We start from the raw sequence: 22,201 nt of genomic DNA, 5'->3' as shown, positions 1-22,201 counted from the left end.
TAATCAAAGAGAGAAGCAATCTGGAATTAAGGAGAAACTTCCTAACAGTGCGGACAATTAACCAGTGGAACAGTTTGCCTTCAGAAATCATGGGCGTTTCATCACTGGAGGTTTTTAAGACGAGAGTAGATAGTCACTTGTCAGAAATGGAATAGCTTCTCCTGCTTGAGCAGGGGACTGGACTAGAAGACCTCCAAGGTCCCTTCCAACTTCTCTTCTCTTCTCTTCTCTTCTCTTCTCTTCTCTTCTCTTCTCTTCTCTGTAGGGCACAGGTAAAAGATATAGCTAAAAGTAACTTTGGATTTTGCATATAATGTATGCCATAAGAAGTTTATCACTTGGAATGCAATAGCTATAAATAATAATACAGGATAGAAGATAGAATAAATAATGGAAAAGACATGTTGAGATTCTGATTTGTTCACATTTGAACTAAGTTCTGGGACTTGGAAAACCAATTCAGAGGTTATTGTTAAAATGGCACAGTGAGTTATTGGAAGTAGAATTTTTCCCTGTTCTGGGTTTTAGTCCATGGAAGCCTCTTTTGTACTGTTACTGCAGGAACAGTTATAATTTATAGAAAGAAATGGTAACTTGGTGGATTAATAACAATTGTGTATTTGATTAAGGATAAAAACAGGTGGTTTTACTTAATATTATTCTTTAGGGACCCATAGAACAAGAATATTGTCAGAAATAAACATCCTGTAGCTTTTATTCCAAATAATTAATGCAAAAATAGTATTTTTGAAGGAGAGCATATTACTATTTCGAATCAAGGCCAGGCCATAGCTCTTTCTCTGACCACACTTCTTTCTTCCATCTCAGACAATGTTTTTAGAATCCATGAATAATGGAAACATTTGAACTTCCCTGAACTTTCTTTGTTTAGAAATATCAGGAGCTGCATGTATTTTACGCATCTGCACCCATCTGCACTCAGTTTTAGCAGAAGTTCCAGAGGTGAAGTTGTTCCTTTCTTACTCTGATCCGTTGATGGCACCTGGCTTGTCTTAAGTAGTCTTAGGTGGTGCCAGACTCCTAATTTTCCATTTCACTAGTTTCATCCCTCAGTGCCTTAGAATATAATAATAAAACTAACTGCTCAGTCATAGAAAGGTGATACATTTTGATATTAACTAATTATCCCTTCCTCTCCTCCCAGGGTCTTAGTTATTTGTAACCATGGTAGGAGAAGACAATATATCTCTAAGAAATCGCCGAGCTACATACGGCACTGCAGAAGAGAAAGATGACTTACCAAGCAGGCTGGAAGAGGACTGGCAATTCTCTAAATCAACCAATGGTAAGATTTCATGATCAACTGCATGACATACAGCTTGTTCTTGTTTAATGGTGTATTTCTATGAGTTATTAAATCTTCTGGTATTTGTAAGAGGCATTTCTTTTCTGTTTTTAAGTTTTACATGTATGTCAGCAGCTGTTGGCTCAATTACCTGTTTTTAACTGGGATGATGACCATTATTTTGATTTGCCAATTGTTATTTATTTATTTACTTACTTATAGGTTTATATGCTATCCAACTCAAAACATGAGAGTGAGCAGCCTACCCTCCCCCCCCAAAAAAAGAATATTAAACCAGCAATGCAAAACAAATACAGACAATCCACTGCTTCATTCTGAGAGATTATTCGTAGGTCCGTTTTGGTCAAGCATAAAAAATATGTGCAGCACAATTTTTGCCTTAAATGAAAGGCAGTACAGTAAGCTTTGGGTGGGCCCAGAAGGAGGGATGGGGCATGGAGCAGGGAGCTGGCCTTCTCCCAACTTCCTTTCCCACCTTCTCCTGTCAACACCCAGGGTTCTACAGTTTATATGGGGTGAGAACTGTCCTGTACTTATTCATAAGAGCAACGGTGGCGCAGTGGTTAGAGTGCAGTTCGAATCTCACCAGGCTCAAGGTTGACTCAGCCTTACATCCTTCCGAGGTTGGTAAAATGAGGACCCAGATTGTTGGGGGCGATAGGCTGACTCTGTAAACCGCTTAGAGAGAGCTGCAAAGCACTGTGAAGTGGTATATAAGTCTATGTGCTATTGCTATAACTTCAGCTTAGAGGGTCTTTGACGTTGGAAGAGGATAGGAGGGGGTTGGTTTCTATGGCACCACCTATGTATGGGAGTGCAGTGGAAGTTGGTTCGTTCCTATCTTCTCCCGCTTTCCACATACAGACAGGTTTGTTCGTATTGGCAAAAGTTCACAACTCGAATGTTTGTCAGTAATGTCTGTATATCATTAAAACAAAATAAACAATAAAAGGCAAATGCAGTGCAATATATTATAATTCCTAAAAATGGGGATCCTACTCATTCCCAAAGGCTTAGGGGAAGAGTCAGGTCATAACTGCTTCCTAAAACCTGCAGGTTAGGTACAGCTATAAGTCATGGGGAAGATCATTCCAAAGGGCAAGAGCCACTACTGAGAAGGCACCTCTCCCTGTATCCTATAAGATGATGTTTCAAAGAAGGAATCTGGAATCTTCCTATCAGAGTGCATGGAACAAGGAAATATTTGTGAGACTAGATGGTTCTGGAAACATTCTAGTCCTTTGCCACGTAAGCAGTGGTGAAATCCTCTGTGGTTTGCTACTGGTTCACTGCCAGTGCATGCGTGGTGTGCACCAAACACATGCTGTGCACGCACGTATGCACAGGACATGCCAAACACGCACTTCACACAGGAAAAGGATGCTTTCTAAGGTAAGCAGAACAGTGAGAGGGGGAACAGCTATGCCGCGCTATTTAGATTCGCTAGAAAGCAGGATTTCCTGCTTTCTAGCGAATATAAATCGCGCAGCACAGCTATCATCGGAAATACCAGTCTGGACCAACTGGTAGGTTCGCTGAACCGGTAGCTTTTATCACTACTGGTTTGCTTGAACCAGTGCGAACCGGTAGGATTTCACCACTGCATGTAAGGCTTTATTGGTGATATTAATGATACTTGAATTGTATTTGGGAGTCTATTGGGACCAAATGCAGTTGTAATAGTAGCAATGGAGTTCTTAAAGTTGAGGTATCATGGGGATATAAGAATAAATGTCCTTAATCACCCATTCTGCTGGCATTCTGATCCAGTTACAGCTTCCAGATGGTCTTCAAAGGCAGCCCCATCTAGGCAGAAGGTGCTGAAGGCAGGAGTAACTATGAGGAGAGTTCCAAGATCCAGGAGTAGGCCCAGTTGGCACAGCAAACAAAGTTGTGCAAAGGCTTCCCTGGCCACAGTTAACACAGGCTCTTCAAACAAGAGCTGTGAGTCCAGGAGGAACTCCAAATTGCATACTGAATGTGCATGAGGCGATTCAACCCTGCTCAAAGTCCAGGCTAATCTCTCTCCAGACCCATGGAACCAAAATCCAAAGCAGGATTGAGCCAAAACCTCTTGGTCATCCAAACCCCTGCCACCTCCAAACATTGGACAGAACCTTGACAGGATCATTTAAATGGCCATGGGCAGAGATGTACAATTGATAAATCTGCACCTGTGTAGGTGAATGGCTTTCCCTGGCAGTTTCATGTAGATATTAAAGAGGAGAAGGACCCCAGTAATGCAAGGACCTAAGAGTAAACCTCTTCTCTCCCCCAACACTGATTGCAACCATCCATAGACAAAGGGCAAGAACCACCACAAAGTTCCCTCCACTCCCATCCCCCAAAATGATCAAGGAGGTCCAGGATGGATGCACTGGCTCATTCCCAAATCTTCCTCCCAGAGGTCATCCACATCCTTTAGGAAAGCTGTTAAGACTAGATCTTCCCCCAGGCCATATAAATAGGAGTCCACTTATGATTGTTTAGATAATGCTTGGCACCATATTGTATCTGTAATTTATTGTATTGCAGGTAGTCCTTGATTTATGACCACAATGGAGCCCAAAATTTCTGTTAAGTGAGACATTTGTTAAGTGAGTTTTCCCCCATTTTACAACCTTTCTTGCCACAGTTGACACTGTAAGGTTGTTAAATGAATCTGGAATCTGGTTTGCTTGTCAGAAGATCACAAAATGTGATCACATGACCTTGGGACACAACAACTGTCATAAATATGAACCAGTTGCCAAGCATCTGAATTTTGACCACCTGACTATGGGGATGCTGCAAAGGTCGTAACTGAAAAACTGTCATAAGTCACTTTTTTTCAGTGCCATTGTAACTTTGAATGGTCACTCAATGAACTGTTGTAAATTGAGGACTAAGTGTATTTATTGCTGGTTTTTTTCCTTTTTAATGCGTACACCACAATGACTGAATTAGTCAGCCTTATACACCTTCTAAATAAATAAAACATCCAGTACTATATCTGACTGAAAGAGATACCAAATAATCTGTTTCCTTGAAGACCTTTTGGAGTTGTAACTTCTCAAAATGGAAGGTTGGAGAGTGGATGAAAATTGTCCAGCTCCTTGAGATCCAGCAGTGGTTTCTTGAGAAGGAGGTAGACCACTATCTCTTTTACAGCCAGCCTACTCTTTCAAGCAAGCATTAACCACTGCATGAATCCATTCACACAACCTCTCCCAGTAATACAAGCCAGGTGATTTGCATGAGAAAAGAATATTTACACATTCTTAATTACTCCTATGTGATGTGATGAGCTGAGCCAAATTCAGTGGAGGCACTTCTTTGTAACTTTGGCAAAAGGGGACCTGTTCTTGGTTGTTGTGATTGTTTTTCAAAAAGCGCTTTTCTTTTTAATTGATGAAAAACAAACACACTCCAACTCAATTGTATTCAGTCTGGTTAGTTAAGGTTTAAGCTAATGTATTACTCAGAATCACATGCAAAGTCATGCTTGGCTATTTTCCAGAAATTTTTCCCTTGAACTTTTTTTACCCTCTAAACAACCTTGGACCGTAATCAAGTGAGTAATTTGCCTTGAGGGAAGTATATGAGAGGTCCTGGTTCTGTAGTCTGGGATTTGTAAGATATAAATCAGTCATTCTGTAATTGAGGCTACCTTTGGTCATTTTTCAGAATTGTATACATCAATGCCAGGTTGATTAATATCTCTGAGTAAGGGGAAAGGGAGTGCAAAGTTGTTTTTTTCTTCCCAGGTTTCTCTTTTTTTTCTTCTCTCTTCTGATTCTGCCTTCATTCATTTGCCATTACTGTCACAGAACAATATTTCTATGCAATTTTATCCTCTATTTTAGACAGCAGGCTCCCAAAGTAGTTTACCCCAACCATATAATTAAATATGGATGTAATTATATAGCATTCAGTTAATTACAGCCCGCTAATTGGGTAAAAAGAAATGGGTAGAAGTACACCAAAAGACGATATGTGTTAACTGCTTAAATTTAGGTCATAAATGAGTTCTCCCATTCCCCTTTCCGAAAACCCCATTGAGTATTGGCCAGGGTACAATTTACAGGAAAGGTCTTTTTTTGACTGTATGAGTGCTACCACAGTGACAGTAACTTACCAAAGCACAAATGGCTTCAATAGGCAGTACAAAATAATATCTGCTTTGTTTGTCACATCAGCATAAAGCATATCTTGTCATTGCAAAGCAAGCTCAAGAAGGGTCATGAATTTCTATTGACCAGTAGCCCTGTAATTGTAGGCTTCAGTAGCTGCTGATCTGTGTAGTCTGTTTTGTAATACATTTTGTGATTCTGAATATGTTTTTGTTTGGAACATTGTAATTTTTTAAAAAAAGGAAACTATCCTTTCTTGATTCCCCCCACCCCCCACTTTCCCAAGGAAATAGAGGTTGTGATTTCTGTTCCTTTTCTATGGCAGCGAACCCAGTACTCATTATTTCCAGTAAGGTTAATGGTACTAAGCAGTAGTCTCCACTCAACTGGTGTATAGCGCTGAATGGGTCTACCTTACATACCTATCTTCTTTTTAGAGCAAACAAACCTGTAATTTCAAATGAATTTTCAATTTGTGCTTACTCTCTTACTTCAGTGTTAGCACAGATGATTCAATATTAATGTTAATTTAATTTCAATATTAAATGTTCAAAGTAATTTGTCCCAATCATTTGGTTACATTTATCTATGCTGATTTGGTGGGAACTACTAATATTAGGCTTCTTTGCAAAATCTGGTGTGTGGAAGGAAGCTCGGTAATCCAAACATAGCTTCATGGACATAGAATTTTGCCTAATTTTTTTTCCTGCCAGTTTCTCCAAGCACCTAAGCACGGATAATTTCCAGATGCTTCTACCTGGGATTATTTGAAGGGGAACAATGACTCTTTATCATATTTAATTGTTCAGACATAATTAAGTTTAAAGTTCTAGGAGAATTTCATACTATCAGCACAAGGCTGACTGTCATAAATCGTTTTCTTTCTTGCCAACAAGGACTCAGCAAGGATAATCTGCGATGGAGCAAGGTCCTTAACCCTTCACTGATGATTCGTCTCTAAATTTTCCTCAGTTGCACCCTTTTACTTTTTAATATAGCAAATACTGCTCTGGCATCCCTGACCCACAACTTTTCTCAGCTGCTACTTTTTGTTTTAGATCAAATTAGAAACAGTTGTTTTCTCTCACTCCTTTGTAACAGAAGAATTCACAGGCATGGATGTTTCTCAGTTACCAAAATGAGTTTAGGTAACAATAACATCCTTTTGATAGTAATCCAGCATATCTGGAGAGTATCAGAATGGTGTGGCCTAATGCATATTTCTTTCCTATGGTAATTCCAGTGAAAAATGTTTGTGCAAATTAGAGAAGTCTCTAGGTTGCATTAGAAGCTAGTTGTTCTCATCCAGACATTCATTTAGTCAAATGTCATGAGTGAGGTCATCTTTTTAACTACTGGTACCTTTAAAATTGGGTGATAGTTATGTGTGTATGAGAGGAAGTATAAGCAAAAACAAACTGGTATAGGAAAAAGTAATAATTAGACTGAACAAATTACCATATTTTTTGGAATATAAGACTCACCTTAGTTTTTGGGAAGGAAAATAAGAAAAAAGCTGATTGGTGGGTGGATCGGCCTCCCGAATACCCCCAATCAGCTGTTCCCAGAGGTGAATTTTAGCAACAGGTTCCTTGGTTGTGAGCTCTGTGCCTTGCTTTTTTTTCTGCCTCTGAAAGCCTCCAAAACAGCTTCAGAAAAAAAGCCTTTTTTTCTGAAGCTTCTTTCAGAGGCTTTTATTCTGACGGACTATTTGTACTCTGTTCAATCTCCTTTCTTTGGTATTGGTGTGTAGATTAACCTCTTCCGATCTGTTGGTTATTGTGTCATTCTCCAGATTTGTTAGCATAGTTTGATTAGAACCTTTACTGATTCTTCTTTTGTTGCTTGCCATATTATTTTAGATAAAAGCCTTTCAGAGGCTTTTTTTCTGAAGCTTCTTTTACAGGCTTCTTTCAGCTTCTGAAATCTCCATTTGGGAGGCTGGGCGGGGCTACATTCGGAATATAAGACCCCCCCCAGATTTTCACCCTCTTTTTGGGGGGAAAAAGGTGCGTCTTATACTCCGAAAGATACGGTATGTTTTTTTCTTTTTGGTGAGACTGCCACCTTCACTAGAGTAGTAAAGTATCACAATAAATATTCCAGGCTCCAGTATTAATTTCCAAAGTAGCTAGGTATCTGCAAGGCAATTCTCAATGAGCAAATTCTAACTGGGTTTGCCAGGATTTTTTGACAGCTAATCATGATTTATAAGTGAGAAATAGATAATACTTTTTTTGCTTTTTTTTTTTTTTTTGCTTTAATTTATATGCCGCCCTTCTTAGATACTTGGAAGTATCTAAGAATTTTGATGGAATAAAAGAGGAATGTCCTTAATTTGAGAACACATGGGAATGGAATCATCTTTGAATAAAGTACATAATGAAGTGTGCATTCCCTCCTTTCACATCTATAGCTAAAAGAATTTCATCATTGTTCAAATGGGTTTTGCTGATCACAATAAGCACTGGTTCCTATAGAATTAAAGCTTAAGCAGTAGTCACATTGTAAGTATGAGTGAGAAATACTTGTATATGTGCCATTAATAGAAAGGTAGAAGTGATTGCCTGATCACACTTGTAATACAGCATGGCCTAGATCAGGGGTCTGCAACCTTAAACATTCAAAGAGCCATATGGACCCATTTCCCACAGAAAAGAAAACTCCAGGAGCCACAGAACCCTTCCCATGCCTGATTATTTCTTGAGCGGCCACAAAACTAGCATATGTAGTTGAATTAAACGTTCTGTTTTCTTCTGAACTTTTCTTGGATTTATCCATTTATCCTACCGGGGGTTGAAAAGCTCAAAAAATTGCATGTCGGCGGGTGTCGCACATTGGCAGTTGTGACACATATTTTGAGTGACAGGGAGCCGCAGCAGAGGGGTGAAAGAGCCACATGCGGCTCCAGAGCCACAGGTTGCTGACCCCTGGCCTAGATTCCCCTGGCATACTCCTGCTTTGAATAAAGAGAATTGTGACTTGGAGTCACTGTGAATAATTTTAGCTTATATAGCTTTGTAGAAAGTTTTTGACAGAGGCTCATATTCATTTAATACAATTGCTTGAAAACAATAATTTGGCCTTCCATTTCAGTCCCTAACTTTTCTGTCACCACTGAATGGTAGGAATCAATCCTGTCACCTCCTGGGCTCTACAGCATGGAGGGGAAAGAGAGGATTCTCTCTGTGACTCTTTCTTCTTGTTTCAGTAGAAAAGATGCTCACTTATGGGTTGTTCTCCCAAGATTCCAGTTCACTAGAAAGGATTGGCTTCTGTGTGTTCATTTTCAGTAGAGAAGATGTGCTGTTCCTTATTTGTCTCAGTCAATGTTGGTGTTCTGCTTTTCTGCTCTTCCTATGACCCATCCTATTTCACAGATGCAGAACCAAGGCAGGGAGAAACTATTTCATTGCTGAGATTGAATTTGAATCCAGGCCCTTGTGTTCTTCTGTATAAAATATTTTTCTTCTTCAGCTCTTTGCTTCATGTTATCTGTACTAAATCTTGCAACCTCATAAAGTTTGCTTCAAGAGTACTCCTACCAAAAAGCATATTTCAGGCATTTTAAACAAAGGCCTTGTTACCAGAGGTCAATGCTCAAATAGACAGAGATTCATTAATCATATGGGAGGAAGGTCACATGTTTCTTGTAAGTGATGACTTCAGCAAAAGACTGTGTGTTCTAAAGTTTCCGGCTTAGTGATTCATTTATGGTGGACCTTGAACAATTAGGCAGGCCATGTCCCTGTCTCTTACGGTTTTTTCCTCCTAACACTGTCACTTTAACACAAAGTTACTTTGCAGTATTTCCTATCTACTGAAACTAAACAAGCTCTCATAAATCTGTGCAAACATGATAAGCACTGATACATTATCATAACACATCTTTTCCTACCTCTCTCTCCTTCCCTATGCAGCTATTTTTCTATAATGTATAAGAACTCCTTTGAGGCAGGGAACATTTTGACTTTGGAAGAGTTATTTTTCTGATAAGATAACAAAAGAATAAATTTGCCATGCTTATACAGGTGAGTGCATAATGTGGAGGGGGGCCATTAATTTCCTATATGGATTTTAACATAGTATACTTTTAGATATATTTTTTCCGCATGGATGTTATTTTTATGTTTTCAAGATATGTAGTGAAGTATGGTTACAGTTTGGAGACGACAAAGCATGGTTTGTTTTTCCTTAGGTCGAATTGATGTTGATCATGCAATAACAAGAAAGATGCGACTCTTAGCAGAAGCAGAGGTAAATAAATGTCATCAACAAGCTTTTTGGAGTTATATATTGCTCTGCCTACCTGTTTACAAACAAGTTAGCCTGTTGTCAGATTCCCCAGTCTCATGTTTTAAGATCTATTAACTGCAATTCTCAGAATTTCCATTGACCATGTTACATCGAAATTGTGAGGATCTGAGGGAATTATATTGCTACTAGAGACTGTTGTACAGGTAGACCTTAGCTTACAATCACAATTGAACCCAAAATTTACGTTGATAAGTAAGACATTTGTTAAGTATGTTTTGCCCCATTTTACAACTTTTCTTGCTATAGTTGCAGCTGTTAAGTTAGTAACCCCATCATTAAGAGAACTTGGCTCCCCTATTGTCTTTCCTTGTCAGAAGGCCGCAAAAGCTGATCACATGACTCTGGGATACTACAACCATCATAAATATGAAGCAGTTGCCAAATGTCTGAATTTTGATCACATGGCCATGGGGATGCTGCAATAGTCTTAAGTGTGAAAAACCATCATAAATCACTTTTTCCAATGCCATTGTAACTTTGAACAGTCAGTAAACAAATTGTTGTTAAATCAAGGACAACCTGTATTAGAAATGGCCACTTTTTAAATTGAAGTTTAATTTGGCAATTTGACTTTTAGATCTGTAAAAAAAGTGGCTCATGTTCTTATTGTTTTATGTGGAGAGTTAGACAGCAGCGGCTGATCAAACAAACAAAAAAAAAAACAACCCCTGCCTTTTGTGAACTTGCTGAACTTGAAAGTTGAAATTCCTGGTTTGTTTGTTTTTGGCAAGTCATAAGCCAAAGTTAAATATTAACCATTTCTCCTTTTGTTTTAGAATAAAGGGGCTGGCTGTTGTTTTTTTTCTTCTGTTACAAAGCAATACTGCATCAAAACAAAATTGGGGTTATAATTCTATAAATGCAGAAACATTCTAAATGAAAGATTTTGATTGCTTTAGATCTTCTTAAATTCGAAGAGTTAAAAGATTAAAAGTCACAATAGTATAGATACCTGACTCCTCAATAACAGACTTAATTTATAAATTTTTGTATGCATGTGTGAAATATGGAAGTATGGAAGAGAACTAATTATATACTAATGCTAATTATAATCTAGAAGATCTCTCAGCTAATAGTTTTCACTTATTTGAGAAAAGTTTTCTCAAGAGCTCCTTCTGAATGTTTTGTCTCACAGTTACAGTTATGTAGCATGGCTAGGAAAGATCCCTTATTGAGAATGTTTGAGCAAGCAGTTGTTTGGGTGAGATGTTGCTTTAAGTGATTGTGATTTTTTTATTCTATTCTTTCTCTCAAATTTTATCAGCAGTTGAAGCCAGCATTCATGAAGGGTGTGGAGAAGCATTTTACTGAAGTTGTCAATAGTTTGGTTGCAAATTCTGTGCTGCTGGAATCTTCCCCAGCTGCTTTTCCAGAGAAAGACAGTCTCAAACTCAAGTATGTTGGCTCTTCATTCAGTAGACTTGATTTCTTACTTGATTTCTTTACTTTCATCTTTTTTTAATAGTGCCTGTTCCTTTCTTTACAGGGGAACAAGAGCACCTCCAGAACATGGGAAAATTTTTATTCCCAGAAAGTCTGTCTTGGAGTGAGTATCTTTAATGAGTTTGTATATTACAGTAGAACTGATGCTAAAGTTACTATTGCTTCAGTCCACTTTTGAAATGCAATTAAAGCATTCCAGTTTCTCTGTATGAGGGGATAATAAAGTCACTTGTATCATTTTTATCATCTTTTTCATCATTTTTTTCATACCCTTCTTGGCTGAAGCTGGGCATTTGGTTATCTATGGTGTGTCTAGAATTCCAGTCAGAGATGAGAGCAGCTTATATCCACCGCTTTTCCCTTTTCTCTTTAAAGCTGGTCTGCTGTCTAGACCAGTATTTCTCAACCTTGGCAACTTTAAGAGGGGTGGATTTCAACTCCTAGAATCCCCTAGCAAATGTTACTGCGTGGGGGATTCTGGGAGTTGAAGTCCATCCCTCTTAAAGTTGTAAAGGTTGAGAAACATTGGTCTAGATGTATGTATCACTCTGAAGTGATTCCTAGTAGATGGCTAGATGCTCTGATAAGATTTACACCAACTAAATAAAGGATTCACAATTAGGGAGGAAATGTGTTAGCTAGACTCAAGAACGTATTTTCTATAGGTCAGATTCTTTTAGTCCACTATTGTCACCTCTTGATAGGTAGCAGTTGTTTAGAGTCTTAGACAGAAGCTGTTCCTCTACTGACTATCTGATCCTTTAAGATGAAAATTAAATATCATTGATTAATGCTGCTTCCTGTTATTTGTACAGGTAGACTTTGACATAAAGTTATTCGTTTAGTGACCATTCAAAGTTATGAAGGCAGTGAAAAACATGAGTTATGACCGTTTTTCACACTTATGACTGTAGCAGCATGGCTGTGGTCATGTGATCAAAATTTGGAAGCTTGGTGACTGACATGTATTTATGACAGTTCCAGTGCCCCAGGGATATGAAATCACTTTTAGCAACCTTCTGACAAGCAAAGTCAATGGGGAAGACAGATTCAATTTACTAACTTTATTACCTTAACAACTGCAGTGATTCACTTAACAGCTGTAGTAAGAAAGGTCATAAAATGAGTCAAAACTCACTTAACAACTGTCTTGCTTAGCACAGAAATATGGGGCTCAATTGTGGTCATAAATTGAGGATTACCTGTAGCTCAAGCTTTATATACAAGCTACAAAAATAGTTAATATGATATAATATAATATATATTATATAATAATATAATATAGTTAACATGAGATAGTCTTTTCTCCATTTTCTCACCTCTTTTCTTTCCAAATTAAACTGTGAATAAACTATGCTTTGATTATTTCTTACCTTAGCTCAGAGGCCAGATAAAACTATTTCAGGGTGTGAGGCTGAGAGATGTGCTCTAAGGTGCCAAATCTTGTATTCAATTAGAAGTAGTGCTGAAACATGCCATTTGGCTTTCATTTTAGAGAAAAAACAAAGGGCATTTGCTCAGCATGTTAATAGGAAAATGTTTCTATTCCTTCTGGTCTTGAGAGATAAACATTTCAGGGATATGTCCCTGCGGCGTTCTCAAGGTCTAGAAGAAATATAAAAGTTCTTGTTATTATTCTGAGAGACAACATTGATTTCACATCTTACTTCAGTTGAAGAACCAAAATATTGGAAAGACATGAAAATGGCTCCTTTAGAAATAGGTGTTTCATTCATTGGTTTCAATTTTGTTGAAACCTGGGCTTTTGAAATCTTACCCTCCATTTTCTTTAGGTATTTATAATAAGTTGGAGGAAAGAGAAAAATGCTCCTTAAAACTTTCTCGTGGCAATTTATAATGTATTTGTAATTACTCTTCAGTAATTAAACAAAAAACAAAAATGTTTAGGTATTTTTTGTTGTCTTTATGTCATTTGGAGGAAATTACAGTAGGTTTAATTATTTTTATAAGTTCAGTTTGTATCAGTTTCCTGACAATAATTATGAATCATATTAAGTATGAAACAATATTAGTGTTTCATGCTTCTCTAATGCATTCATTTAAAAACCATTGTCTGAAGTACTTTCATGATTTCTAGATTCCTTATTTATCAAAGAAGGGGGGGGAAATGAGAAACTAGGAATAAACTTTACAGTCCAGCTCATTAGGATAGGAAATTCTAACCTATGTTTCACAGGCTGAAGATTTATAGACAGGATAGATTATTCCCATGTTTCTTAGCCAGCACTGAGAAAGACATATCTAGAGGTTAGTAGGTTAGTGAAGCCTGACTTAATTTGGTCTATGGAGCACAATCTACTTTGAAATGTGAGCAAAGTCTGGTAGGGAGTAGAATGGGTAGCACTCACTCACTTATTCATTCATTATTTGTGTGGCACTTATTCTCAAAGGTTCTGAGTGCTTAAAGATCATTATGAGGTAAGGGAACCAACTAGAAATCTTGAAGTTGCAATGGTATTTTTAAAGATCATAATGACTAATGTTTTGTCCCTTTTTTCTAGAAATTTCCTAATTTTATTTTATCCCATTGAACTTCTTTTCATAGTGAGTTATTTGAAGTGAATCATATCCGGACCATCTACCACATGTTTATTGCTCTCCTCGTTTTGTTCATCCTCAGCACACTTGTGGTGGACTACATTGATGAGGGGAGGTAAGAACATCTTGAAAATGTTAGCTGGAGGCAGGGTTGGTGCTGCATTTTGGCATTTGACACCTGGATCACTGGAACCTCTCTTGGAGGAGGGATGATTACCCACCCAATTCTTTTTTGTAGAGGAGGAAAGCTGCAGAGAACCCCATGATTATGTTTATAGAGATTGCTACAACAAAGGCACTTTGCCAAGGATGTGACCTTGCCAAGGTTTTGCAATCTGCAGTCCTTGAGTTCCTTGGGTACATTTGGATGATACTATGTTTGTTGTTTGATATTTTATAGTAGCCTTTCTCAGTGTGGCATCTGCTAGATATGTTGCCTAGGACTAATAGAAATTGTAGGCCAACATATCTGGTCCACACTGAAATAATAAAGACTGCTTGACATTATTATTATTATTATTATTATTATTATTATTATTATTATTATTTACACAAAAATGACAGTATACACAGCAAACGAGATAACCATGCTGGATTATTATTATTATAATTATTATCATTATTATTATTAAAAATAAATAATAATACATTATTTATGTATCTTAACGTTTTTGCCTACTTATGGGTCTTGTATTTTTTTAAAATAATCCAATGTAAAATTAATTTGTCAGTCTTGATTTAGTAGCTCTTAATTCCTCTTCTCTCTCCCCCCCCATTACACCCCAAATATTATATTTTTACCTGGTGAATGAAGTTCCATTAACCTTTTTGTTTTCTTTGATTTTTTTGAAGGCTTGTGCTAGAATTTGATTTCCTCGTTTACTCTTTTGGCAAAATTTCTATCGTCATTCCAACTTGGCTTTGCATGTTCTTCTCCACGTTACTTGTGCCATATGCCCTCTTTGCCCAGTGGGCCCAGGGGTTCCATACCTCCTCCCACAAGTTCATCCGTTCCACTTTATTTGGGGCACTATTTGTGATTTTCCAAACAGTTTGTCTTGGATTTGGACCAACGTACATTGTATTGCTTTATGATCTAGCGCCAGCCTCTCGTTTTATAATTATACTTGAACAGGTGAGTTTCATTATTTGCAAAGTGGATGTAAGGAACTGGAATTGTAGGTTTTTAAATCTTAATAAGGCATAAATCTTTTTTCCCCCCAGAAATATTTAGGTTATTTAAGGAAAACAAGTATAAATTCTCCTTTTGTATGTGGGCAGAATGCTGTTTTTCATCCATTTCAAAATAAAAATAGAAAGATATCAATCAAAATAGCTTATTTTTAACCAGGGGTTATTAGGAAAAATCTAGCATTTAGCAGAAAATCTCAGTGTTCATCTCCAAAAATATCATATGACAAATATGTGAAGTCTAAAAGGAATAGCTACAAAATTTTATCTCTGGAAGATGTCAATATGTCAACCATAAAAGTAAGATGATACCTTACTCAGATGGTTAAAACCAATGAGTTAATGGAGAAAATAAAAAAAAGGTAAGTATTACTAAAATATTGATTTCTATAGTTGGAGGGATAAAAGTAACATTTTTATGGAAACGACAGTCCACTAGATTATATTTATCACTTTAAAAAACTAAAAAAAGCAAAAAAGACAAAACATAATAATAGTTATATAATGCAAATACATAGAAAAACTATGCATAAAAAGCCAACAATTTGAGTTAATTTTCCAATTTGGAAATTGGACCAATATAGAACACCTTTGTTTGGATGGGCAGTGTATAAGACGCACTTCCCTCTCCCCAAAAGTGGGTGGAAATGTCTGTGCGTGTTATACAGCAAATGTTGCCAAAGCTCCGCCCACCCACCGGTCCCCACCCTTCGGCCTCCCAGCAATTTGCCTCCTTGCAGCAAACAGCAAACAACCTGGTCAGCTTCAGCACAGCCTGATTTAGCACGAGCAGCTGATTGGCAGTTGGATCTGCCTCCTGGAATACCACCTATCAGCTGTTCCAGGCTGCGGAGATTGCCGCTGCTGGCTCTCCGCCTCCGCACGCCCCATTTTTGGCCTGTTCTAGGCGGCGGAGGCAATCCCAGCTGCCTGGAACGGACCAAAAATGGGGCATGCGGAGACTGAAAATGGGACGCGTGGAGGCCAAAAACGGGGCGCATGGAGGCCAAAAATGGGGCACATGAAGGCAGCAATGGGTGGCAATGGCGGTGATGGTCGGTGGAGATCCCCACAGCCTGGAACAGCTGATAGACGGTATTCCGGGAGACAGATCCAACCACCCATCAGCTGCTCGTACTAAATCAGGCTGTGCTGAAGCTGACCAGGCTGTTTGAAAGGCTGTTTGAAGCATAAGCCTTTCAACTATTTGTCTGAAACAGGATTAATATCCTCTAAAACAGAGGTCACCAACCTTTTGGACCTCAGGGACCACTAAATTCATAATTTTAAATCCTGTGGACCACTAATATGATCTGCCTAATGACCGGCTGGGTGGGCATGGCTAGGTGGTCATGTGACTGGGTGGGTGTGGCTAACTTGATGTCACTCACATTGATGGGTGTCTCGACAGCCTCTACTCACCCCTCCCCTCCCAGCCACTCCTCACCTGCCTGCCCAGGCTCCTTAAGGCCCCATCAGGAAGCAGTTGTTGGAGCTAAGCAGCCAGCATGAGAAAGAGTTGGCAAAACAGCTGGCTCATTTCAAATTGGATCTGACCAAGAAGGAGGCTCAGCAGAAGCACCTCACTGAGGACTACCAGCATAGGCTTTCCAAGCAGAGGGAAGACCTTGGTAAGATAAAGAGCCTTGGTAGTACAGGGGTTTAAGGCACCCTGTTATTAAGCTGGTTATTAAGACCAGCTGCCTGCAATTACTGCAGGGTTCGAATCTCGCCAAGGCTCAAGGTTGACTCAGCCTTCCATCCTTTCTAAGGTAGGTGAAATGAGGACCCAGTTTGTGGGGGCAATAAGCTGACTTTGTATAAATATACAAAAGGATGAAGGCTATTGCTGAGCACATTGTAAGCCGCCCTGAGTCTTCAGAGAAGGGCGGCATATAAATCAAATTAAAAAAAAAAAAAAAGACCTGCGGGAGTGCAAGGCCAGGTACAGGCGCCTGGAGGCTCAGTGGGCTGAGATGGTCAGCCCTCCGGCTCTTTGCCACCAGTGGCACTTCCCTCCAGCCTTCTCCCAAAGCCCCGCATCAGGAGGCTGAAGCAGACCCCAAGTCAGAATTTCTTTCCTCCTCTGACCCCTACAAAAACCCCCAAAGGGGGAGACTCTCTGCAGTAACACACACATTCATTGCACGTATCCAGCCCAGGGGGCGTACTTTGAGGACCCCTGATTTAGTGCAATATAAAAAATGCAAACAATTTTTCTGTGGACCACCAAAATTTTCTCACGGACCACCAGTTGGTGACCACTGCTTTAAAAGGTCTACCATTTGTGTTACATTTGTTCCTTTGTATAAGGGGAAAGAAAGGAACCAGCTGCAGGCATTTGATGTTTTTCCATGAGAGTCAGACATTTTACTAAATCAAATGATAAATCGATTGAAATTAAATCTTGACTTTCCAATTTGATAAAAATTTTATCACCTTTTAATCTCCATGGTACTGTATGTCCTTAATTTAATCAGCTGCTCATGCTAAATGAGGCTGTGCTAAAGTTGACCAGGCTGTTTGCTGTTGGCTGCAAGGAGGCAAATTGCTGGGAGGCAGAGGCAGATGTTTTTCCCCTTGTTTTCCTCCCCAAAAGCTAGGTGTGCCTTATAGTCTAGAGCGTCTTATCGTCCGAAAAATACCACATTAGAATTTAATGGGTTAAATATTTAATGAGTGTTCGGAGGCTTATCTCTAGGATCACCCAGAGGAATTCTCTGTGCATCTGGTGGATAAATTTGCCTGAATTTGTTCCCAGTTGAAGGCCAAGAGTGGTGTAGGTCTGTGGAGATGTCTAGGGAATTGACTTACCTGGTTATCTGGAAACAGTTTGATCCTGTTGCACCCAAGGATATAGATAAGAGTTCTTGGGACAGTAAACACGATAATCTCTGAACAAGATCCATGCTTTCCTGGCTGATCAAGGCCACCTGTGAGCTGGATTAATTCATCCTTGATGGGCAGGGTTTCTCAGCACCTTTTAAAAAGGTCTTTGTGAGTCCTCTACTCAAGAGGCTGTCAGTAAATTCCCAATGCTGGTTAATTTTTGTCCAGTCTTCTTCCTCCCCTTTTTAGGGAACATAGTTGAAAAGGTGGCACTGCAGCTCCAGAGGATCCTGGATGAAATGGATTATCTGAACTCCTAGTGGGATTTCAGGCCTGGATATGAAACAGAAATAGCATTTATTGTTCTTTTGAGGGATCTCTTGTGGGAGCGGGATGCAAGTAATGCATCCATCCTCACTTTTCTTGACCTCTTGGCAGCTTTTGATTCTTTGATCATGGCATCCTTTTAGATTGGCTCCAGGATTTGCAGGGTAGAAGGCCCAGTTTTGTGCTGGTTCACCGCCTTCCTCCATCCCAGTCAGTGTTGGTTGGGAGCAAGAAGTCCAGCCAGTGGCCCCTGATCTGTGGGTGCCACAAAGCTCAGTGCTTTGTCTGCTCCTCTGCTCTCCTTTGTTCATTCATGCCTGGTCATGTCCTGCATGGACTATTGCAATGTGTTCTACCAGGGACTACCCTTGAAGAGTATCCAGAAGCTGCAGCTGGTGCAGAATCCAGCCATGTGAGCAATCTTGGGCAATCTGAGGACTATGCTTGTAATGCATCTGCTTCATGAGTTACATTGGGTGCTAGTTTGCTGCCAGATCCAATTCAAGGTGTTCATCATTACCTTTAAAACCCTTCAGGGCATGGTCTTGTCCCAATTATGCTGACTCTTTCCACCCGGTTAAGCAAGGAAGGTGTGTTATAGATCCCTGTTGGTTAAATAATTTTGACTGGTGGGATCTAAGAAGAGAGCCTTCTCTGCCTCTGCCTCTGCCTCTGCTCTTTGGAATATCTTGCCCTCAGACGTGAGGTTGCCCCCCCCTCCCGAGGTGAAGACATAACTCTGCTAATTGGTATGGCGATTGAAGAGTGGCAAGCACCCTGGGGGTGGTTGGTAGCCATCTTTTAACTCAGTTTTTTAAACTTTGCTTTTATTCTGTTCTCCACTCTTTGTGGAAAGACAACAGTGTGCTGAATTTACACTCTTGGATGGATAGCATTTGCTTGTGAGCTGGCCTTTTCTTGATATAAAGGAAGAACTTAAGATTTTTCCTTGTGATCATGGCTTAATACTATGTTTAAAAAATGAAAATTTTGATATATAGTATGTATTTTTTTTCTCTTATCTCATTTTTTCTTGCATTTTCCTTCCATTTTATTATTTTTTTAAACAGATCTTACTTGTCATTTTATTTATAGGTACGTTTTGTGATGAAAGCTCACTCTTTTGTCAGGGAGAATGTTCCCCGAATAATCTCTGCTACTCCTCAAAAGTCAAGTGAGTAATTTTCCCTTGCACTAATTCTATACAGGTAGTCCTGAATTTGCAACTATTCATTTAGTGACTACAAAGTTACAATGGCATTGAAAAAAAGTGACTTAAGACCAGTCCTTGCATTTACAACCGACACAGCATACCCAAAATGATTAAAATTTGGGTGCTTGACAACCAGCATATTGTTATGTCAGTTACAATATCCTGGGGTCATGTCATCACTGTGTGCAAACTTTCCAGTCAGTTTCTGGCAAGCAATGGATTTGTTTAATGACTGCATGATACACTTAACAACTGCAATAATTGACTTAACATAGCAAAAAATCATAAAACCAGGTACTACTCTCTTAACCACCATCTTACTTAGCAATGGAAGTTCTGATCCCAATTGTGGTCATAAATCAAGGACTACTGGTAGTAGGTGTCAGGGATAACAGCTTGCAGCTGTTCGATCAACTTATAGCCTTTATTTTAAATATCTTTTCCTCCTTGACTATCCTAGTTATCCTGATTATTTGATTTCATCTCTTCCGCCTGGATGCTCCACTTTGCTTTTTTCGACCTTATCTTCGGATTTTTGCTGGTATAAGAAAGGGAGGAAGCATAGACATCGAGAGTCTTGAACAATTTATTTGTAATATTTATACAAGTGGATGGGACGGACCATCTTCTCCTTTGTCTCTGTAACTCTGGACTGGTCGCCGTGAGAGGGCGGTCATTGAGACTCTCATCCCCCTTTTTTGACTAACTTATTTTAATCACAAGACTTTCCCATCACTGTAAGAGGGAGATGGTATTCCAATGTTCTATTATATTAGCTTCCTTGTACAATTATCTACTTTACCCTTTTTGTCTTAACCATCTGTTTTAAACCATCTTTAACACCTTAAGAAGAAAATGACCTTTCATCGCCTCCAAATCTATCTCACCTTTGATGTATTCAATAACAGAACTCCTAGCACTGCAAGAGTCCCCCCTCTCGCAAGTTTGGCCCTCCCAGTTATCTAGGGCTGCCCTCGAGGACGGGTTTTGGAACCCCGAGAGGTGGTATGCTAAGAACCGGAAGCTTTGGGGTTTTTTAGATAGTTTTTCAAATTCTATTTTAAGGGGATCTGGGAGGAGGGTGGTTTCCAATGTAAATAATGAGGCTGGGGGGCCTCCCGGGAGGGGGGTGGGTTGTATGGGTTCAGGGATTAACTCACAAGGGACGGGATCTAGTCCATCTGAAGAGCACGGCGGAGGAGATGCAGAATCCGGGGCCAAGGAGAGGGTTAGAGCTTGTGGTGTTGATAGACATTACATCAGTACTGTAGGTGGGAGGGGCAGATATGGCGGGAGTAGGGGGCCACATCAAGTTGCAGGAGTGCGCGCTCGCTGTCTTCAAGCGGTGGCACGCTCCGGCCCCCAATGCTCTTCTCGTTCCCCAGGTGGCTCAGGCCCTGGGCCTTCGGCTGATGCTATGCAATGCCAGGTCCGTGGTAAATAAAGCCCCCCTCATTTGTGATCTTGTTCAGGAGGGGGGAGCGGACCTGGTGGGTATTACAGAGACCTGGTTGGGCCAGGAGGGGGGAGTCCCTCTCGTAGAGATGTGCCCACCTGGTTTCCGGGCATTTCATCAGCAAGGTCACAGGGAAGGGGCGGGGGGGTGGCAGTTATCATTAAAGAGGTTCTTGGTCCGAGGGAGGTCACTGTTCCTCAGACAGCCGGATGTGAGTCCCTCCTTGTGAAGTGGGGTCATGGGGTGCAGATGGGCCTGCTGGTTACGTACCTGGCTCCCTGCCACGTGGCAGCGGCCTTGCCTGAGCTACTCAACGTTATAGCCGCGGTGGCGATTGATACCCCTAGGCTTATGGTCATGGGGGACTTCAACCTGCCATCTGTCGGTGAGGCGTCTGAGGTGGCTCAGGAGTTCATGGCTTCCATGACGGCCATGGACCTGACCCAATTAGTTTATGGCCCTACACACACGGGGGGAAACACGCTGGACCTGGTTTTTGTCTCTGGTCAGTGGCTGAGTGGTCTCGAGATAGGGGATATAGCGATCGAGCCCTTGTCATGGTCAGATCACTCCCTCCTTCGCTTTGACCTTCGAACCGCCACACCCCGCCGCAGGGAGGCGGAACCGATGAGGTGGTTCTGCCCCAGGCGCCTGATGGACCTGGATAGGTTCCAGACGGAGCTTGGGCCATTTCCTGAGGCTCTGGCACACGGCTCGACTGAAGATCTAGTGGCTGCCTGGGATTGGGCGGCCGCTGGAGCTTTGGACCGGGTCGTGCCTTTGGGGCCTCTAACCCGGCATCGATCTCACCTGGCTCCCTGGTTCACCGAGGAGCTGAGGGAGATGAAATGCCGGAAAAGACGCCTGGAGAGCAGTTGGAGGGCCAGCCGTTCTGAATCTGACCGAACACTGGTAAGGTCTCATATTAAGACCTACCTGGTGGCAATAAAAGCGGCAAAGTGTAACTATTTTTCCGCTCTTATTGCGTCATCAGATAATCGCCCGGCCGCCCTGTTTAGCGTGACCCGCTCCCTGCTCCACCAGGAAGTGCGGGAGGACCCCTTGGAGGGTAGAGCCGAGGACTTTGTACAATATCTGTATGACAAAATCGCTCAGATTTGGGAAAATTTGGACTCTGACTGGGTAGATTTGGGAGGGAGGATGGAGGCAAGTCTTGAGAATATTATCTGGGAAGAGTTTGATTCTGTGACTCCGGAAAACGTGGACAAGATACTGGGCAAGCTGAGCGCGGCCACATGTTTATTGGACCCGTGTCCCTCCTGTCTGGTGCTGGCCACTCGGGAGGTTACACGAGGCTGGCTCCAGGGGATTATAAATGCTTCCTTGAGAGAGGGTGCCTTCCCCGCCGCCTTGAAAGAGGCGGTGGTGAAGCCTCTCCTCAAGAAGCCTTCGCTGGACCCAGCAGT

General features: G+C 40.6%; 1 protein-coding gene across 4 annotated transcripts in view; it reads left to right on the top strand.

The window, feature by feature from the left end:
* Positions 1-22,201, top strand: part of SOAT1 (sterol O-acyltransferase 1) — a 42,267-nt gene that overhangs the window by 6,000 nt on the left and 14,066 nt on the right. For 2 of the 4 annotated variants that reach the window (XM_087890133.1, XM_087890134.1), the window contains 7 exons: positions 1,166-1,306; positions 9,638-9,696; positions 11,024-11,151; positions 11,243-11,302; positions 13,766-13,873; positions 14,611-14,893; positions 19,201-19,279. In XM_087890133.1, the coding sequence (XP_087746259.1) occupies positions 1,186-1,306; positions 9,638-9,696; positions 11,024-11,151; positions 11,243-11,302; positions 13,766-13,873; positions 14,611-14,893; positions 19,201-19,279 (838 nt within the window). In that variant the 5' untranslated portion in view covers positions 1,166-1,185. Of the gene's footprint in view, positions 1-1,165; positions 1,307-9,637; positions 9,697-11,020; positions 11,152-11,242; positions 11,303-13,765; positions 13,874-14,610; positions 14,894-19,200; positions 19,280-22,201 lie in introns of all 4 variants that reach the window. The other 2 variants (XM_087890132.1, XM_060690134.2) reach the window with 1 other exon arrangement.

This window comes from Pantherophis guttatus, chromosome 3, assembly GCF_059756535.1.
Source record: "Pantherophis guttatus breed Tessera chromosome 3, ASM5975653v1, whole genome shotgun sequence".
Taxonomy (NCBI): Eukaryota; Metazoa; Chordata; class Lepidosauria; order Squamata; family Colubridae; genus Pantherophis; species Pantherophis guttatus.
This window is presented reverse-complemented; position numbering and strand designations above follow the sequence as displayed.